The sequence below is a fragment of the Pleurodeles waltl genome, chromosome 8 (genome assembly GCF_031143425.1).
Source record: "Pleurodeles waltl isolate 20211129_DDA chromosome 8, aPleWal1.hap1.20221129, whole genome shotgun sequence".
In the NCBI taxonomy this organism is placed as follows: domain Eukaryota; kingdom Metazoa; phylum Chordata; class Amphibia; order Caudata; family Salamandridae; genus Pleurodeles; species Pleurodeles waltl.
In genome coordinates, this window is record NC_090447.1 from 1133370928 (window position 1) to 1133392922 (window position 21995).

General features: G+C 46.4%; 1 protein-coding gene across 2 annotated transcripts in view; it reads right to left on the reverse strand.

Moving 5' to 3' along the window:
* Nucleotides 1-21995, reverse strand: part of RNASEH2B (ribonuclease H2 subunit B) — a 202527-nt gene that overhangs the window by 87328 nt on the left and 93204 nt on the right. For both annotated transcript variants that reach the window (XM_069205347.1, XM_069205346.1), the window contains exon 5: nucleotides 18530-18647. In XM_069205347.1, the coding sequence (XP_069061448.1) occupies nucleotides 18530-18647 (118 nt within the window). The remainder of the gene's footprint in view (nucleotides 1-18529; nucleotides 18648-21995) is intronic.

Consider the following 21995-nt stretch of genomic DNA (forward strand, 5'->3'; position numbering starts at 1 on the left):
CCAGTGTTCTTTCCCTAACCTGTACTTTTGTATCCACAATTGGCAGACCCTGGCATCCAGATAAGTCCCTTGTAACTGGTACTTCTACTACCAAGGGCCCTGATGCCAAGGAAGGTCTCTAAGGGCTGCAGCATGTCTTATGCCACCCTGGAGACCTCTCACTCAGCACAGACACACTGCTTGCCAGCTTGTGTGTGCTAGTGAGGACAAAACGAGTAAGTCGACATGGCACTCCCCTCAGGGTGCCATGCCAGCCTCTCACTGCCTATGCAGTATAGGTAAGACACCCCTCTAGCAGGCCTTACAGCCCTAAGGCAGGGTGCACTATACCATAGGTGAGGGTACCAGCGCATGAGCATGGTACCCCTACAGTGTCTAAACAAAACCTTAGACATTGTAAGTGCAGGGTAGCCATAAGAGTATATGGTCTGGGAGTCTGTCAAACACGAACTCCACAGCACCATAATGGCTACACTGAAAACTGGGAAGTTTGGTATCAAACTTCTCAGCACAATAAATGCACACTGATGCCAGTGTACATTTTATTGCAAAATACACCCCAGAGGGCACCTTAGAGGTGCCCCCTGAAACTTAACCGACTGTCTGTGTAGGCTGACTAGTTCCAGCAGCCTGCCACACTAGAGACATGTTGCTGGCCCCATGGGGAGAGTGCCTTTGTCACTCTGAGGCCAGTAACAAAGCCTGCACTGGGTGGAGATGCTAACACCTCCCCCAGGCAGGAGCTGTGACACCTGGCGGTGAGCCTCAAAGGCTCACCCCTTTGTCACAGCCCAGCAGGGCACTCCAGCTTAGTGGAGTTGGCCGCCCCCTCCGGCCACGGCCCCCACTTTTGGCGGCAAGGCTGGAGGGAACAAAGAAAGCAACAAGGAGGAGTCACTGGCCAGTCAGGACGGCCCCTAAGGTGTCCTGAGCTGAGGTGACTCTAACTTTTAGAAATCCTCCATCTTGCAGATGGAGGATTCCCCCAATAGGATTAGGGATGTGACCCCCTCCCCTTGGGAGGAGGCACAAAGAGGGTGTACCCACCCTCAGGGCTAGTAGCCATTGGCTACTAACCCCCCAGACCTAAACACGCCCTTAAATTTAGTATTTAAGGGCTACCCTGAACCCTAGAAAATTAGATTCCTGCAACAACAAGAAGAAGGACTGCCCAGCTGAAAACCCCTGCAGAGGAAGACCAGAAGACAACAACTGCCTTGGCTCCAGAAACTCACCGGCCTGTCTCCTGCCTTCCAAAGAAACTCTGCTCCAGCGACGCCTTCCAAAGGGACCAGCGACCTCTGAATCCTCTGAGGACTGCCCTGCTTCGACGACGACAAGAAACTCCCGAGGACAGCGGACCTGCTCCAAAAAGACTGCAACTTTGTTTCAAGAAGCAGCTTTAAAGAACCCTGCAACTCCCCGCAAAAAGCGTGAGACTTGCAACACTGCACCCGGCGACCCCGACTCGGCTGGTGGAGAACCAACACCTCAAGGAGGACCCCCGGACTACTCTACGACTGTGAGTACCAAAACCTGTCCCCCCTGAGCCCCCACAGCGCCGCCTGCAGAGGGAATTCCGAGGCTTCCCCTGACCGCGACTCTCTGAAACCTAAGTCCCGACGCCTGGAAAAGACCCTGCACCCGCAGCCCCCAGGACCTGAAAGACCGGACTTTCACTGGAGAAGTGACCCCCAGGAGTCCCTCTCCCTTGCCCAAGTGGAGGTTTCCCCGAGGAAGCCCCCCCTTGCCTGCCTGCAGCGCTGAAGAGATCCGTTGATCTCTCATAGACTAACATTGCAAACCCGACGCTTGTTTCTACACTGCACCCGGCCGCCCCCGCGCTGCTGAGGGTGAAATTTCTGTGTGGGCTTGTGTCCCCCCCGGTGCCCTACAAAACCCCCCTGGTCTGCCCTCCGAAGACGCGGGTACTTACCTGCAAGCAGACCGGAACCGGGGCACCCCCTTCTCTCCATTCTAGCCTATGCGTTTTGGGCACCACTTTGAACTCTGCACCTGACCGGCCCTGAGCTGCTGGTGTGGTAACTTTGGGGTTGCTCTGAACCCCCAACGGTGGGCTACCTTGGACCAAGAACTGAACCCTGTAAGTGTCTTACTTACCTGGTAAAACTAACAAAAACTTACCTCCCCCAGGAACTGTGAAAATTGCACTAAGTGTCCACTTTTGAAATAGCTATTTGTGAATAACTTGAAAAGTATACATGCAATTGAAATGATTCAAAGTTCCTAATGTACTTACCTGCAATACCTTTCAAACAAGATATTACATGTTAAATTTGAACCTGTGGTTCTTAAAATAAACTAAGAAAAGATATTTTTCTATACAAAACCTATTGGCTGGATTTGTCTCTGAGTGTGTGTACCTCATTTATTGTCTATGTGTATGTACAACAAATGCTTAACACTACTCCTTGGATAAGCCTACTGCTCGACCACACTACCACAAAATAGAGCATTAGTATTATCTCTTTTTACCACTATTTTACCTCTAAGGGGAACCCTTGGACTCTGTGCATGCTATTCCTTACTTTGAAATAGCACATACAGAGCCAACTTCCTACATTGGTGGATCAGCGGTGGGGTACAAGACTTTGCATTTGCTGGACTACTCAGCCAATACCTGATCACACGACAAATTCCAAAATTGTCATTAGAAATAGATTTTTGCAATTTGAGAAGTTTTCTAAATTCTTAAAAGACCTGCTAGGGCCTTGTGTTAGATCCTGTTTAGCATTTCTTTTAGAGTTTAAAAGTTTGTAAAAGTTTGAATTAGAACCTAGAACTAGTTGTAGATTCTTAAAAAGTATTCCAACTTTTAGAAGCAAAATGTCTAGCACAGATGTGACTGTGGTGGAACTCGACACCACACCTTACCTCCATCTACAGATGAGAGAGCTAAGGTCACTCTGTAAACTAAAGAAAATAGCAATGGGCCCCAAACCTACCAAAATACAGCTCCAGGAGCTTTTGGCAGAGTTTGAAAAGGCCAACCCCTCTGAGGGTGGCAACTCAGAGGATGAAGATAGTGACTTGGAGGGAAATTCCCCCCCTCCAGTCCTACTTAGGGAGAGCAGGGATACTCAAGCCCTGACTCCACAAATAATAGTCAGAGATGCTGGTTCCCTCACAGGAGGGACCAACAACTCTGAAATCACTGAGGATAACTCCAGTGAAGAGGACATCCAGTTAGCCAGGATGGCCAAAAGATTGGCTTTGGAAAGACAGATCCTAGCCATAGAGAGGGAAAGACAAGAGATGGGCCTAGGACCCATCAATGGTGGCAGCAACATAAATAGGGTCAGAGATTCTCCTGACATGTTGAAAATCCCTAAAGGGATTGTAACTAAATATGAAGATGGTGATGACATCACCAAATGGTTCACAGCTTTTGAGAGGGCTTGTGTAACCAGAAAAGTGAACAAATCTCACTGGGGTGCTCTCCTTTGGGAAATGTTCACAGGAAAGTGTAGGGATAGACTCCTCACACTCTCTGGAAAAGATGCAGAATCTTATGACCTCATGAAGGGTACCCTGATTGAGGGCTTTGGGTTCTCCACTGAGGAGTATAGGATTAGATTCAGGGGGGCTCAAAAATCCTCCAGCCAGACCTGGGTTGACTTTGTAGACTACTCAGTAAAAACACTAGATGGTTGGATTCAAGGCAGTGGTGTAAGTAATTATGATGGGCTGTACAATTTATTTGTGAAAGAACACCTGTTAAGTAATTGTTTCAATGATAAACTGCATCAGCATCTGGTAGACCTAGGACCAATTTCTCCCCAAGAATTGGGAAAGAAGGCGGACCATTGGGTCAAGACTAGGGTGTCCAAAACTTCCACAGCGGGTGACCAAAAGAAAGGGGTCACAAAACCTCCCCAGGGGAAAGGTGGTGAGACAGCCAAAAATAAAAATAGTAAAGAGTCTTCTACAGGCCCCCAAAAACCTGCACAGGAGGGTGGGCCCAGAGCCTCTTCACAAAACAATCCTGGGTACAAGGGTAAAAACTTTGATCCCAAAAAGGCCTGGTGTCGTAGCTGTAATCAGCCTGGACACCAAACTGGAGACAAGGCCTGTCCCAAGAAAGGTTCCACTCCAAACTCCACTCCAGGTAACACTGGAATGGCCAGTCTCCAAGTGGGATCAACAGTGTGCCCAGAGCAAATCAGGGTCCACACTGAAGCTACTCTAGTCTCTGAGGGTGGGGTGGATTTAGCCACACTAGCTGCCTGGCCGCCTAACATGCAAAAATACAGGCAGCAGCTCTTTATTAATGGGACAAGTGTAGAGGGCCTGAGGGATACAGGTGCCAGTGTCACCATGGTGACAGAGAATGAAAATGTCACTTACCCAGTGTACATCTGTTCGTGGCATCAGTCGCAGTAGATTCGCATGTTCTGCAATAGCTCGCCATCTGGTGTTGGGCCGGAGTGTTACAAGTTGTTTTTCTTCGAAGAAGTCTTTCGAGTCACGGGACTGAGTGACTCCTCCTTTTGTCTCCATTGCGCATGGGCGTCGACTCCATCTTCGATTGTTTTTCCCCGCAGAGGGTGAGGTAGGAGTTGAATTGTAGTAATAGTGCCCATGCAATGGAGTGACTAAGTATGCACCTATTTAAGGTTGAGATGACACATATATAAATAATTGAAGGTAACTTCCAAACTGCTACAGGCTCCCGGGGAGGCGGGTGGGCACATGCGAATCTACTGCGACTGATGCCACGAACAGATGTACACTGGGTAAGTGACATTTTCAGTTCGATGGCATCTGTCGCTGTAGATACGCATGTTCTGCATAGACTAGTAAGCAGTTATTTCCCCAAAAGCGGTGGATCAGCCTGTAGGAGTGGAAGTAGTCTGAAATAATGTTCTTAATACAGCTTGACCTACTGTGGCTTGTTGTGCGGATAACACGTCTACACAGTAGTGCTTGGTGAATGTGTGAGGCGTAGACCATGTGGCTGCCTTACATATTTCTTGCATTGGGATGTTTCCTAGAAAGGCCATGGTAGCACCTTTCTTTCTGGTTGAGTGTGCCCTTGGTGTAATGGGCAGCTGTCGTTTAGCTTTAAGGTAGCAGATTTGGATGCATTTAACTATCCATCTGGCTATACCTTGTTTTGAAATTGGGTTTCCTGCATGAGGTTTTTGAAATGCAATAAAGAGTTGTTTAGTCTTTCTGATGTTTTTTGTTCTGTCAATGTAATACATCAATGCTCTTTTGACATCTAATGTATGTAGTGCCCTTTCAGCTACAGTATCTGGCTGTGGAAAGAACACTGGAAGTTCCACTGTTTGATTTAGATGGAACGGTGAAATAACCTTTGGCAAAAATTTAGGATTGGTCCTTAGGACGACTTTATTTTTGTGTAGTTGTATAAAAGGTTCCTGTATTGTAAACGCCTGAATCTCGCTTACTCTTCTTAGGGAAGTAATGGCGATGAGAAATGCCACCTTCCAGGTTAGGAACTGTATGTCGCAGGAGTGCATGGGTTCAAAAGGTGGACCCATAAGTCTAGTTAGGACAACATTTAGGTTCCATGAAGGAACAGGTAGTGTTCTTGGTGGTATAATTCTCCTAAGGCCCTCCATGAATGCTTTAATGACTGGTATCTTATATAGGGAAGTTGAATAGGTAGTCTGCAGGTATGCAGATATTGCTGCAAGGTGTATTTTAATGGAAGAGAAAGCTAGGTTAGATTTTTGTAAGTGAAGCAAGTAACCCACTACATGTTCTGGAGTTGTGTGTAATGGTTGTATTTGATTAATATGGCAGTAGCAAACAAACCTCTTCCATTTACTTGCATAACAGTGCCTGGTGGATGGCCTTCTGGCTTGTTTTATGACTTCCATACATTCTTGGGTAAGTTGTAAGTGCCCGAATTCTAGGATTTCAGGAGCCAGATTGCTAGATTCAGCGATGCTGGATCTGGGTGTCTGATCTTTTGGTTGTGCTGTGTCAACAGATCTGGCCTGTTGGGCAATTTGATGCAGGGTACCACTGATAGGTCTAGCAGCGTTGTGTACCAGGGTTGCCTTGCCCAAGTTGGTGCTATCAATATGAGTTTGAGTTTGCTTTGACTGAGTTTGTTTACCAGGTAAGGAAGGAGAGGGAGAGGAGGAAAAGCGTAAGCAAATATCCCTGACCAGTTCATCCATAGGGCATTGCCTTGGGATTGTTTGTGTGGGTATCTGGATGCGAAGTTTTGGCATTTTGCGTTCTCCCTTGTCGCAAACAAGTCTATCTGAGGTGTTCCCCAGAGTTTGAAATAAGTGTTCAGAATTTGGGGGTGAATTTCCCATTCGTGGACTTGTTGATGATCTCGAGAGAGATTGTCTGCGAGTTGATTTTGGATCCCTGGTATAAACTGTGCTATTAGGCGAATTTGGTTGTGAATTGCCCAATGCCAAATTTTTTGTGCTAGCAGGCTTAACTGCGTGGAGTGCGTCCCCCCCTGCTTGTTTAGATAATACATTGTTGTTATGTTGTCTGTTTTGACGAGAATGTATTTGTGAACTATTATTGGTTGGAAGGCTTTTAGTGCTTGAAAAACTGCTAGAAGTTCTAGGTGATTGATATGCAGTTTTGTTTGATGTACGTTCCATTGTCCTTGTATGCTGTGTTGATCGAGGTGTGCTCCCCACCCTGTCATGGAAGCATCTGTTGTTATTACGTATTGTGGCACTGGGTCTTGGAAAGGCCGCCCCTTGTTTAAATTTATGTTGTTCCACCACAGAAGCGAGAGGTAAGTTTGGCGGTCTATTAACACCAGATCTAGAAGGTGACCCTGTGCTTGAGACCACTGTGATGCTAGGCATTGTTGTAAGGGCCTCATGTGCAGTCTTGCGTTTGGGACAATGGCTATGCATGAAGACATCATGCCTAGGAGTTGTAATACCATCTTTGCCTGTATCTTTTGTGTTGGATACATGCGTTGTATGATGGTGTTGAAATTTAGAATTCTTTGTGGACTTGGAGTGGCTACTCCCTTTGATGTGTCTATTATGGCTCCTAGGTATTGTTGTACCTTGCGCGGCAGAATGTTGGATTTTGTAAAGTTGACGGTGAACCCGAGTTTGAAGAGGGTTTGTATGATCTGATTTGTGTGATTTGAGCACTGTATGAACGAATGGGCCTTGATTAGCCAGTCGTCCAAATATGGGAACACATGTATTTGCTGCCTTCTTATGTGTGCAGCGACTACCGCTAGACATTTGGTAAAGACTCTTGGTGCGGTTGTTAATCCGAAAGGCAGTACCTTGAATTGGTAATGTATTCCTTTGAATACAAACCTTAGGTATTTCCTGTGCGATGGGTGTATTGGTATATGGAAATAAGCATCCTTGAGGTCTAAAGTTGCCATGTAGTTGTGTAGTTTTAGCAATGGCAATACTTCTTGTAGTGTGACCATGTGGAAGTGGTCTGATTTGATGAAAGTGTTCACTACTCTGAGGTCTAGGATTGGTCTCAGTGTTTTGTCCTTCTTTGGTATCAGAAAGTACAGTGAATAAACTCCTGTGTTTATTTGTGTGTTTGGCACTAATTCGATTGCATTCTTTTGCAATAGTGCCTGCACTTCTATCTCCAGGAGATTGGAATGGTGTGTTGTTAAATTTTGTGCTTTTGGTGGTATGTTTGGAGGGAATTGTAGAAATTCTATGCAATAACCATGTTGGATAATTGCTAGAACCCATGTGTCTGTAGTGATTTTCTCCCATGCTTTGTAATAATGACCTATTCTTCCCCCCACTGGTGTTGTGTGGAGGGGGTGAGTGACATGTGAGTCACTGTTTAGTAGTAGGGGTTTTGGGGCTTTGAAATCTTCCTCTATTTCTAGGGAATTGCCCTCCTCTATATTGTCCCCGAAAACCTCCTCTATACTGTCCCTGGTAACTGGACGGTGTGGCTTGTGAGGTGCTGGCTTGTGTGCTTTGACCCCGAAACCCCCCTCGAAAGGGCGTTTTACGGAATGTGCTGTAATTCCCTCTGCTCTGCGGGGAGTAGAGTGCGCCCATGGCTTTGGCAGTGTCCGTATCTTTTTTGAGTTTCTCAATCGCTGTGTCCACTTCTGGACCGAACAGTTCTTTTTCATTAAAAGGCATATTGAGAACTGCTTGTTGAATCTCTGGTTTAAATCCAGACGTTCGGAGCCATGCATGCCTTCTGATAGTTACAGATGTATTAATTGTCCGTGCAGCTGTATCTGCAGCGTCCATGGAGGAGCGTATCTGGTTGTTGGAGATGGTCTGTCCCTCCTCAACCACTTGTTTTGCCCTATTTTGTAAGTCCTTGGGCAGATGTTCAATGAGATGTTGCATCTCGTCCCAGTGGGCTCTGTCATAGCGCGCAAGTAGTGCCTGGGAGTTCGCGATGCGCCACTGGTTTGCAGCTTGTGCTGCGACTCTTTTACCAGCTGCATCGAACTTGCGGCTTTCTTTATCTGGGGGTGGTGCATCTCCAGATGTGTGAGAGTTGGCCCTTTTCCTAGCTGCTCCTACAACGACAGAGTCTGGTGGCAGCTGTGTAGTGATGAAAACCGGGTCCGTAGGAGGCGGCTTATACTTTTTTTCCACCCTTGGTGTGATTGCCCTACTTTTGACCGGCTCCTTAAAGATGTCTTTTGCGTGCCGGAGCATACCAGGGAGCATAGGCAGGCTTTGGTATGAGCTGTGGGTGGAGGAGAGTGTGTTGAATAAGAAATCATCCTCGACCTGTTCTGAGTGGAGGCTTACGTGGTGAAATTGTGCTGCTCTAGCCACCACTTGAGAGTACGCGGTGCTGTCTTCTGGTGGAGATGGCTTTGTAGGGTATGCCTCCGGACTGTTATCTGACACTGGGGCGTCGTATAGGTCCCATGCGTCCTGATCTTGGTCACCCTGGCTCATGGTGGTGTGAGCTGGGGAGTGTGATGGAGTTTGTGCTGGTGAAACGTTAATCACGGGCGGAGGAGAGGGTGGTGGTGTAACTCTTTTCACCACTTTTGGTTGTGGTGTTTGTTCCGTCTGGAACTCCAACCTTCTCTTTCTCCTAATGGGGGGAAGGGTGCTTATTTTTCCTGTCCCCTGCTGAATGAAGATACGCTTTTGCGTATGGTCCACATCAGTTGCTTGTAGCTCCTCCTCAAACCTATGCTTCTGCATTTGGGAGGTTAGCGAGTGCTCTTCTGTATAAGAGCCTGAAGCTGGGTCGCTTGCAGATTGTTTCGGCATCGAAACTTTGTCTGCGTGTTTTTTCGGCTCCGAGGTGACTTTTTTCCTTTTCGGGGCCCAAACCTCTCGGCGTCGATCTGTTTCGGTGCCGCTGTCTCGGCGTCGAGCCGTGTCCACACCGGCATCTCGGTGTCGAGGCTTGTCTCCAGCACTTTCTCGGTCCCGAGAAGGCTGCGTGCCGGTGTCTCGACCGGAGTCGGACGATCTCGGCACTGTTTGGGCCTTTTTCGGTGCCGACGGTCGGTCACCGAATGTATGGGTCGAGCCATGGCCTGGTGGCAGTGGCGTCCCCTGGGCCTTGTAAATGTTCCTCTGAGTGGATTTCGACGTCTTACTCACGGTTTGTGTATCGTCGAATCCTTCGGAGTCTGAGTCTTGGATCGAGAAGGTACCTTCCTCTTCCTGTTCCTCGAACTCCCGTTGGGCTGTCGGTGCGGACGCCATCTGAAGTCTTCTGGCTCGACGGTCTCGGAGTGTTTTTCGGGACCGGAACGCACGACAGGCCTCGCAGGTGTCTTCGCTGTGCTCAGGTGACAGGCACAGGTTGCAGACCAAGTGTTGGTCTGTGTAGGGGTATTTATTGTGGCATTTGGGGCAGAAACGGAACGGGGTCCGTTCCATCGGCGTTCTTCAGCACGCGGTCGGGCCGACCAGGCCCCGACGGAGGGACGGAGCTCTTCGATCTTCGAAGCGGTGTGGAATCTAAGTACGCCGATCCCGAACGCAACAATACCGACGAAAATCTTCCGAAATTAGCTAATCTTCCGTTCCGAAACTCAGAGCGACAGGAACACGTCCGAACCCGATGGCGGAAAAAAAACAATCGAAGATGGAGTCGACGCCCATGCGCAATGGAGACAAAAGGAGGAGTCACTCAGTCCCGTGACTCGAAAGACTTCTTCGAAGAAAAACAACTTGTAACACTCCGGCCCAACACCAGATGGCGAGCTATTGCAGAACATGCGTATCTACAGCGACAGATGCCATCGAACACTGGTTTCCCCTGGCCAATACCTGACTGGAAAAACTTATACAGTCACCAATGCTGACAATCAAACTAAAGCACATCCCATGGCAATGGTAACTTTAGAATGGGGAGGGGTCAATGGCCTGAAACAGGTGGTGGTCTCCTCAAACATCCCAGTAGACTGTCTGCTTGGAAATGACCTGGAGTCCTCAGCATGGGCTGAGGTAGAACTAAAAACCCATGCAGCCATGCTGGGTATCCCTGAACTGGTGTGTGTAAAAACAAGAGCACAATGCAAGGCACAGGGTGAAAAAGTAGAGCTGGAGTCTGGAAAAATGGCCCAGCCTACCAAGAGAAAAGGAAAGTCAGTTGGGAAACCAACTGCAACACAGTCAGAAAAAGAGAACCTCTCTTCTCAGGAAGAAGTTCTGCCCTCTGAGGGAACTGAGCCTTTGGAGCTTGAACCTTATCAGGTTGAGCTCCTAGGCCCAGGGGGACCCTCAAGGGAGGAGCTGTGTAAGGGACAAGAAACCTGTCCCTCTCTTGAAGGCCTTAGGCAGCAAGCTGCTGAAGAGTCCAAGGGCAAGAAAAATGGAACACATAGGGTCTATTGGGAAGATGGACTCCTGTACACTGAGGCCAGAGACCCCAAACCTGGTGCCACTAGGAGAGTGGTAGTGCTTCAGTCGTTCAGAGAGTTTATTCTGACCTTAGCCCATGATATTCCCCTTGCTGGGCATTTGGGACAAACCAAGACGTGGGAGAGGTTAGTCAACCACTTCTACTGGCCCAATATGTCCCAGAAGGTTAAGGAGTTTTGCCTCTCCTGCCCCACCTGTCAATCCAGTGGTAAGACAGGTGGGCACCCAAAGGCCCCCCTCATTCCACTTCCAGTGGTGGGGGTCCCCTTTGAAAGAGTGGGTGTGGACATAGTTGGTCCACTGGAACCTCCCACAGCCTCAGGAAATATGTACATCCTAGTAGTAGAGGATCATGCTACTAGGTATCCTGAAGCTATTCCCCTTAGGTCGACTACTGCCCCTGCAGTAGCCAAGGCCCTCATTGGTATCTTTACCAGAGTGGGTTTCCCTAAGGAGGTGGTGTCTGACAGAGGTACCAACTTCATGTCAGCATACCTAAAACACATGTGGAATGAGTGTGGAGTGACTTACAAATTCATTACACCATACCATCCACAAACTAATGGCTTAGTTGAGAGATTCAACAAGACATTAAAAGGCATGATCATGGGGCTCCCAGAAAAACTCAAAAGGAGATGGGATGTCCTCTTGCCATGTCTGCTTTTTGCTTACAGAGAGGTGCCACAGAAGGGAGTAGGATTCTCACCCTTTGAACTTCTGTTTGGCCACCCTGTAAGGGGACCACTTGCTCTTGTTAAAGAAGGCTGGGAGAGACCTCTTCATGAGCCTAAACAAGACATAGTGGACTATGTACTTGGCCTTCGCTCTAGAATGGCAGAGTACATGGAAAAGGCAACCAAAAACCTTGAGGCCAGCCAACAGCTCCAGAAGTTTTGGTATGACCAAAAGGCTGCACTGGTTGAGTTCCAACCAGGGCAGAAAGTCTGGGTTCTGGAGCCTGTGGCTCCCAGGGCACTCCAGGACAAATGGAGTGGCCCTTACCCAGTGCTAGAAAGGAAGAGTCAGGTCACCTACCTGGTGGACCTGGGCACAAGCAGGAGCCCCAAGAGGGTGATCCATGTGAACCGCCTTAAGCTCTTCCATGACAGGGCTGATGTGAATCTGTTGATGGTAACAGATGAGGATCAGGAGGCAGAGAGTGAACCTCTCCCTGATCTTCTATCATCACACCCAAAAGATGGCTCAGTAGATGGAGTGATCTACTCAGACACCCTCTCTGGCCAACAGCAAGCTGATTGTAGGAGAGTCCTACAACAGTTTCCTGAACTCTTCTCCTTAACCCCTGGTCAGACACACCTGTGTACCCATGATGTGGACACAGGAGACAGCATGCCTGTCAAGAACAAAATCTTTAGACAGTCTGACCATGTTAAGGAAAGCATCAAGGTGGAAGTCCACAAGATGCTGGAATTGGGAGTAATTGAGCGCTCTGACAGCCCCTGGGCTAGCCCAGTGGTCTTAGTCCCCAAACCTCACACCAAAGATGGAAAGAAAGAGATGAGGTTTTGTGTGGACTACAGAGGGCTCAATTCTGTCACCAAGACAGATGCTCATCCAATTCCTAGAGCTGATGAGCTCATAGATAAATTAGGTGCTGCCAAATTCTTAAGTACCTTTGACTTGACAGCAGGGTACTGGCAAATAAAAATGGCACCTGGAGCAAAAGAGAAAACAGCATTCTTCACACCTGATGGGCATTACCAGTTTACTGTTATGCCCTTTGGTTTAAAGAATGCCCCTGCCACCTTCCAAAGGTTGGTGAATCAAGTCCTTGCTGGTTTGGAGTCCTTTAGCACAGCTTATCTTGATGATATTGCTGTCTTTAGCTCCACCTGGCAGGATCACCTGGTCCACCTGAAGAAGGTTTTGAAGGCTCTGCAATCTGCAGGCCTCTCTACCAAGGCATCCAAATGCCAGATAGGGCAGGGAACTGTGGTTTACTTGGGCCACCTTGTAGGTGGAGGCCAAGTTCAGCCACTCCAACCCAAGATCCAGACTATTCTGGACTGGGTAGCTCCAAAAACCCAGACTCAAGTCAGGGCATTCCTTGGCTTGACTGGGTATTACAGGAGGTTTGTGAAGGGATATGGATCCATTGTGACAGCCCTCACTGAACTCACCTCCAAGAAAATGCCCAAGAAAGTGAACTGGACTGTGGAATGCCAACAGGCCTTTGACACCCTGAAACAAGCAATGTGCTCAGCACCAGTTCTAAAAGCTCCAGATTATTCTAAGCAGTTCATTGTGCAGACAGATGCCTCTGAACATGGGATAGGGGCAGTTTTGTCCCAAACAAATGATGATGGCCTTGACCAGCCTGTTGCTTTCATTAGCAGGAGGTTACTCCCCAGGGAGCAGCGTTGGAGTGCCATTGAGAGGGAGGCCTTTGCTGTGGTTTGGTCCCTGAAGAAGCTGAGACCATACCTCTTTGGGACTCACTTCCTAGTTCAAACTGACCACAGACCTCTCAAATGGCTGATGCAAATGAAAGGTGAAAATCCTAAACTGTTGAGGTGGTCCATCTCCCTACAGGGAATGGACTTTATAGTGGAACACAGACCTGGGACTGCCCATGCCAATGCAGATGGCCTTTCCAGGTTCTTCCACTTAGAAAATGAAGACTCTCTTGGGAAAGGTTAGTCTCATCCTCTTTCGTTTGGGGGGGGGGGGGTTGTGTAAGGAAATGCCTCCTTGGCATGGTTGCCCCCTGACTTTTTGCCTTTGCTGATGCTATGTTTACAATTGAAAGTGTGCTGAGGCCTGCTAACCAGGCCCCAGCACCAGTGTTCTTTCCCTAACCTGTACTTTTGTATCCACAATTGGCAGACCCTGGCATCCAGATAAGTCCCTTGTAACTGGTACTTCTAGTACCAAGGGCCCTGATGCCAAGGAAGGTCTCTAAGGGCTGCAGCATGTCTTATGCCACCCTGGAGACCTCTGACTCAGCACAGACACACTGCTTGCCAGCTTGTGTGTGCTAGTGAGGACAAAACGAGTAAGTCGACATGGCACTCCCCTCAGGGTGCCATGCCAGCCTCTCACTGCCTATTCAGTATAGGTAAGACACCCCTCTAGCAGGCCTTACAGCCCTAAGGCAGGGTGCACTATACCATAGGTGAGGGTACCAGTGCATGAGCATGGTACCCCTACAGTGTCTAAACAAAACCTTAGACATTGTAAGTGCAGGGTAGCCATAAGAGTATATGGTCTGGGAGTCTGTCAAACACGAACTCCACAGCACCATAATGGCTACACTGAAAACTGGGAAGTTTGGTATCAAACTTCTCAGCACAATAAATGCACACTGATGCCAGTGTACATTTTATTGCAAAATACACCCCAGAGGGCACCTTAGAGGTGCCCCCTGAAACTTAACCGACTGTCTGTGTAGGCTGACTAGTTCCAGCAGCCTGCCACACTAGAGACATGTTGCTGGCCCCATGGGGAGAGTGCCTTTGTCACTCTGAGGCCAGTAACAAAGCCTGCACTGGGTGGAGATGCTAACACCTCCCCCAGGCAGGAGCTGTGACACCTGGCGGTGAGCCTCAAAGGCTCACCCCTTTGTCACAGCCCAGCAGGGCACTCCAGCTTAGTGGAGTTGGCCGCCCCCTCCGGCCACGGCCCCCACTTTTGGCGGCAAGGCTGGAGGGAACAAAGAAAGCAACAAGGAGGAGTCACTGGCCAGTCAGGACGGCCCCTAAGGTGTCCTGAGCTGAGGTGAGTCTAACTTTTAAAAAAATCCTCCATCTTGCAGATGGAGGATTCCCCCAATAGGATTAGGGATGTGACCCCCTCCCCTTGGGAGGAGGCACAAAGAGGGTGTACCCACCCTCAGGGCTAGTAGCCATTGGCTACTAACCCCCCAGACCTAAACACGCCCTTAAATTTAGTATTTAAGGGCTACCCTGAACCCTAGAAAATTAGATTCCTGCAACAACAAGAAGAAGGACTGCCCAGCTGAAAACCCCTGCAGAGGAAGACCAGAAGACAACAACTGCCTTGGCTCCAGAAACTCACCGGCCTGTCTCCTGCCTTCCAAAGAAACTCTGCTCCAGCGACGCCTTCCAAAGGGACCAGCGACCTCTGAATCCTCTGAGGACTGCCCTGCTTCGACGACGACAAGAAACTCCCGAGGACAGCGGACCTGCTCCAAAAAGACTGCAACTTTGTTTCAAGAAGCAGCTTTAAAGAACCCTGCAACTCCCCGCAAGAAGCGTGAGACTTGCAACACTGCACCCGGCGACCCCGACTCGGCTGGTGGAGAACCAACACCTCAGGGAGGACCCCCGGACTACTCTACGACTGTGAGTACCAAAACCTGTCCCCCCTGAGCCCCCACAGCGCCGCCTGCAGAGGGAATTCCGAGGCTTCCCCTGACCGCGACTCTCTGAAACCTAAGTCCCGACGCCTGGAAAAGACCCTGCACCCGCAGCCCCCAGGACCTGAAAGACCGGACTTTCACTGGAGAAGTGACCCCCAGGAGTCCCTCTCCCTTGCTCAAGTGGAGGTTTCCCCGAGGAAGCCCCCCCTTGCCTGCCTGCAGCGCTGAAGAGATCCGTTGATCTCTCATAGACTAACATTGCAAACCCGACGCTTGTTTCTACACTGCACCCGGCCGCCCCCGCGCTGCTGAGGGTGAAATTTCTGTGTGGGCTTGTGTCCCCCCCGGTGCCCTACAAAACCCCCCTGGTCTGCCCTCCGAAGACGCGGGTACTTACCTGCAAGCAGACCGGAACCGGGGCACCCCCTTCTCTCCATTCTAGCCTATGCGTTTTGGGCACCACTTTGAACTCTGCACCTGACCGGCCCTGAGCTGCTGGTGTGGTAACTTTGGGGTTGCTCTGAACCCCCAACGGTGGGCTACCTTGGACCAAGAACTGAACCCTGTAAGTGTCTTACTTACCTGGTAAAACTAACAAAAACTTACCTCCCCCAGGAACTGTGAAAATTGCACTGTGTCCACTTTTGAAATAGCTATTTGTGAATAACTTGAAAAGTATACATGCAATTGAAATGATTCAAAGTTCCTAATGTACTTACCTGCAATACCTTTCAAACAAGATATTACATGTTAAATTTGAACCTGTGGTTCTTAAAATAAACTAAGAAAAGATATTTTTCTATACAAAACCTATTGGCTGGATTTGTCTCTGAGTGTGTGTACCTCATTTATTGTCTATGTGTATGTACAACAAATGCTTAACACTACTCCTTGGATAAGCCTACTGCTCGACCACACTACCACAAAATAGAGCATTAGTATTATCTCTTTTTACCACTATTTTACCTCTAAGGGGAACCCTTGGACTCTGTGCATGCTATTCCTTACTTTGAAATAGCACATACAGAGCCAACTTCCTACAGACGCCTTACAGAAAATATATTTATCTTTCGCCTTACAAAATTAGTAGCAGATTTGCTTTGTAGGAGAATTTCCTTCTTCCGTAAAATCAGTCATGAATCTATTTTTCATGTTTGACAGCGAATTTGACTGTTCCGCACAAATCTCGAAAGTCGCTTCCTCCTACCTATTTCATTTGAGACAGTTGAGAAAATCATTTCTATGTTGCCTCCTCACCATAACCTGACAATGAATCATACCATTATTTGGTGTAGACTCGATTATTGTAATTCCTTACATCTTGCCACCCTCCTAAAAACATGTCTTACATTAACTCATGATTATTTAAACCATGGCCACCAAAGAAAGTATCATGGTCTCATCTTGATCATTTACACTGGCTGTCAATTAAAGTTTAAAGCTCTTATCGTCAGCCAAAATGTAATCTATACGTTTTGTCCGGAATTAATTAAGGAAATGATTACCATCCACGTAAGAGTCCCGAATTCGCGTTCTTCTTCTACTGGTCTTTTGAACCCTCTGAAGATATGCATGGTCAAACATGGAAGATGAGCCTTTTCTTATACAATATCTCGACTGTGAGATGCCCTGACCAAGTACTCACACACTACAAGTTACTTCAAGAAACTACTGAAAAATCTATCACTAAAGAGAACTTAGATTCCTGAAAAGGGAGTCCTGGCATCATGACAAGTTTTTGGTAATCGGACGCTGACAAAAAATCATTAAAAACAGAAAACTGTCTGTAACCTTCATCCTTTTTTCCCCCAAGTTGCAAATATATTTTATTTTGAAAGCAAACACTCAAGAACCTTTTGCCCAAAGTGCACGATCTTTCTATATTGCTCATTTTAAACTGCACATTTGGACATAATATCACTTGATAAAAACAGTGTAAAGAGACAGCAAAATAGGGTTGGAATGATAGACTGGAGGTACACTAATGCTGACTTTCTGTTCACAAAGAAGGTGACACATTCTCAAATCTAAAGTAAAGCTAGAGATTCTGAGAGATACCCCAATTATTTTAATATCGTTCTACTTCCACAAAGAGACACAGTTACTGAATATACACACTGCTGAATCACATTGCACGGAAATGCTCTGCAGCAGGAACATTATCTATCAGTCCTATTTTATGACACTTCAAATTTGTGAAAGAAGCATTAGTCATCCAAGTTATCTTTCCAGTATTCGATGACTACCCTCAAACTTGCTGGATATACATAGATCTCTAAATTCACTAAGCCATATTAAAGTGTGGTCTGCTTGTTACCATTCAAGTAAGCCAGTTCAGTTGTACTATCACATTTCTCCATTGCTGGCAGTTTATTTGGGAGCAGAAGTTTAAAGACAAATAATAATGAAAACACTATGCTAGAGAGGTACTAATGGAAGATGCTCTGGAAAGAGGCAATGTGACACAGAAGAGACAGATGAAAGAACTGCCGTCATGAGAAGGGCAGTGACGAAGGGGGTGCAAAGAGCTTGGGCAAAGTCAGTGCAATTAAGCCACATAGTTTATTAGGCACTTGTAAAGCACTGTCCTGGCAAAGTTTAAAGGTACAGGAATATATAACCACTGATTTTCAGAAGTTGGGATAACACTAGAAATCAAAAAATAAAGCCGAAAACAGAAAAACAGAAATCCTATTTACACTTTGCTTGACAATCAGTAAAGTTGGTTCCCATTATAAAAGACGTCAGGGATGTTATTAAATTCAGGTTCAGAGGCATGTATGTGATAAAGGTTTTACATTTAGAGTAAGGAACATTAGGGTGTAAGAGAAGCCTTAATATATGCAACAGCCAATGAGGTCCAGTTGCCACCATTTGAGGTCAACCAACCTCAAGGTGTTGTTACCCATAACACCACATATGCCTGCAGTTATTTTAGCTTTGTGGCCTTCACTGCATATCAGAGTGAAATATTTGCTGTTAACACAACTTTACGCATGGCATTTTCTTTGATAAGAACAACCAGTGCTAATAAATATTTATCATCAGTTCTAAAAATACAATTCTAGAAAAACAGATATTGCAAAGTTAGGAATATTTGATAGTCTAGGGGCTTGATGCACAAATGTAAACGTACATTTCTTTTGTGTACGTTTACAATTGTTTGGTATTCACAAAGGGATTTACAAGTAGTCTCTTTATGAGTGCAGAGTCTCCACACATAAAAGGACAGGACAGTCCTATCCTACACTTTAATTAGTGACCAGTAAGATTTTCAAGACCTTCAGGTTGAGCCAACAGGGCCAGTGAACCTGAAATAAAATCCATGTGTTCTAAATTATGCAGAGCATACCTTTTTCCTCTGTCACGTGATGTAGTGTCTTCAGAAGTCGTGTGCACTTTATCAACATGCAACATGTTGGGAATTCTTCATCCACCACTAGCTGATCTACTGGTTGAAACTTTGCTTGCTGAAAGAAAACGAGAAATAGCGCTGTGTTTATAACCATGGTGTTCCTAAATAAACGGTCACTCTTTGATAGCAAAAGGGCTAAAGATATACACACCGCATGCATAAATAAATGTTTCTTTACTGCCATTACACGCAATTAATGTAGCACACATCACTACAAAGTCTTAAATACATATTATCAAGGAAACAATCATTTGGTACAACCTTAAAACTCAAAATATATGCTGGAAATTGGGCATAACCAGTTTAGATTGTGTACTAGGTAAACAAGTAAAACAATATAACACTATATTTGTGGGTAAATATTAAGAAAAAGAAACCAACAAATTGACACCATAGTTTGGCTAGCTCATCAGGCATTGTGCAAACAAGGCTCCTCAACAAACGTGGACGGCCAAGCGGTTTAAAAAAATATATATATATTCATGATATTTATAATTTGGTTGAAAAACACACACACACACACTAAACACACACTAAACACACACACACACACACACACCTCCCCCCCCCCCTTTATCCTATTATAGCGTTCAAAGCAGGGTGTGCTTTATTCTGCATTAACATGATTCAGATATGGAAACAGAGAAAGAAAGGACATCAGTTCTGTGCCACGTACTGGTCAGTCTATATTCAGACTACTGTATTCAAATTTGGATGCATATATGAAAATATCAGTGACTGGAGACCTTACTAGGTGTGCGTCTATGGTAGCGCCAAGAACAGATTTAATTGTCCCTACTGAATGGATCACTGACACACATCCATGTCCCCCCCCCCCCCCCAAAACAAACACACACCCCGCACAACAGGTCAAGTAAAAAGGTTTAAGAACAACCAAGGGAAATGAGTATTCATCATGCAAACAGGTCGCCTTCTCTGGGGTGCAACAAAGAGCTGTGCAGCTCCTGCAGTGCATGGGTGCCCCCCAACTCTTCAAGAGCCCGCCATTCGCTCAAGGCCAACAAATGTATGTGAAATGAGAAGCTCAAAGTCCTTTTATCACATTCTGCAGTGAGGACCATCATCTTTTGATGCGCCACTTTCCCTTCTATGGTAGTGCTTGCAATATCCAATTATTGTTTCCGGTCCTAGTGGATAAGGTGTTATAATGGGATAATTATACAGTGAGTTTTGATAATAGTGAAAGAGCTGATTAGTCATTGCTCAAAATAGTGTTAATTGTGAACAGGAGCTACTAATGCGTATCCAGTGTTCTGGAACAAGATTAGCAAATGGCCCATGCTTCATTCATCACAATCTGTAGATTCTGGCATTTGCTATGTAGTTCAAATTAGGCCTTCTTTCAGCTATGCAATCCATCAGCTGAACCACAAAAGTAATTTTAAACTGTGTACTTGAAATGAGCGGCTTGATAGAACTAATAATACACTAGGAGCCCATTGCACCATTCTTGACATACGTGTGTATTTTGTTATTCATTTGCCTTGTAAAGCAATTAGAAAAATAACTACAAACAACTATGGTGCATTAATCACATACAAAATTAGGGTGAGAGACAATGAAGGGTAAAAGTGTAAAAGAGTGGATTTCAAAAAGAGGTTAATTGTTATGTTATGTTATGTCACACAATTTATAGAGCGCATGGCTACCCTCGGGTTTCCCGGCGCTACTAAACCCTAACCACAGAGGGGATGAGAGTGATACACAACAAGAAAGGAATAAAAACAACTGGACCTAGAATAACCAAGCTTTCGAAATTGCAGTTCTTGCTCCATCAGCTGAAGATTAAGAGGCAGCGAGTTCCACAATTTGGCTCCTAAAAACATCAGAGAGGACCCACCCCATCTTGCTTTCTTTATTTTCGGTACGGTTACTAAAGCAAGAGTAGTGGATCTCAAATCTCTATTCGGCCTAGAAAAACTGGGCAAGTTCCTAAGGAGCATAGGTCGTCTGTCATGCAAAGACCTGTGGATATGACAGAGCCTTAAATTTGATCCGCTGTACAACAGGCAACCAGTGCAAGGAGGCCAATCCAGCTTTCAAAGAAGACCTTCTTGGGATGTTCAGTAATAAAAGAGCTGCAGCATTTTGAACTCTTTGTAATTTCTTTTTAACATATCCTGGGGAACCTAGGAAAAGGCCATTTCCGTAGTCTAGCCTTGAAAGAATAACAGCTTGCACAATGAGTCTTCTAGCCAGTGCTGGAAGAATAAAAAAAATCTTCCTAAGAAGTCTCAGTAAGGCAAAGCAAGTAGTAGATATGTTCGTAACCTGCAGGTCTAGCGTCAGAAGGGGATCCAGACTGATCCCCAGGCTCTTAACATGCTTTTTGGGAGGAGGGAACTCACTAAGTGCCGAAGGACAGGTGCGAGAAATTCCAGGCCTTGGTTCAGGGCCCAGTATCATGACTGCCGACTTCTCCTCATTTAGTTGCAATTTACTCTGAGTCATCCAGCTTGAGACCGCTTGCATACAAGTAAGGAAAGCGGCTCCTTCTGAGGTCTCATTAGCAGAAAAGGAAACCACCAGTTGGGTGTCATCAGCATAGGACACTAATGCTAACCCAAATGATTCCACCAAAGAGGCCAAGGGAGCCATATAAATGTTAAACAGTGTTGGACTAAGGGCAGAGCCCTGAGGTACACCACACCTGCACTGTAGTTTGTTTGATAGGAACGATCGATCTAGGACCTGAAAGGACCTGTCCAGTAGAAAGGAAGTAAACCAGGCAAGTGCCTGTTCCTTAATTCCGAGCTCCCTCATTCTCTGGATCAATAGCTGGTGGTCTACTGTGTCAAAAGCTGCGCTCAAGTCCAGCATAATAATCACTGTGGTAAGACCCTGGTCAACCCTCTTTCTAGCCTCTTCCGCAACTGCAATTAATGCAGTTTCCGTGCTGTGACCAGTTCTAAAGCCCATCTGAGTGGGATGGAGCAACCTATTCTCTTCTAAACAGGTAGAAAGTTGCCAATTGATGTATTTATCCAGAATTTTAGCGAGGGTGGGCAAAAGGGCATTGGGTCTAAAATTCTTCAACACTGTCGGGTCAAGAGAAGTTTTTTTTTAATAGCGGTTTCACTATAGCAGGCTTCCAAGAGCTATGTACTACTCCTTTGGAAAGAGAATCATTAAGTAAGTGTATCAGCATTGGAGCAATAACTTCCGCCCCCTGCACAAATATGTGAGGAGGGGCAGGGTCCAGGGGGGGATCCTGATTTCAGGGCACTCAAGAAATTTAACACTCGAGTTTGTAAAAGAGGGTTAAAGTGAGAAAGACAGGCTGTATTAACACCATTAAACTCCTCCTCCTTCAGTGAAGGACTTTTCTCCCCAAAAGTGGAATAGATGTCCAAACTTTTTTGGTGGAAAAATTCAGCTAGTA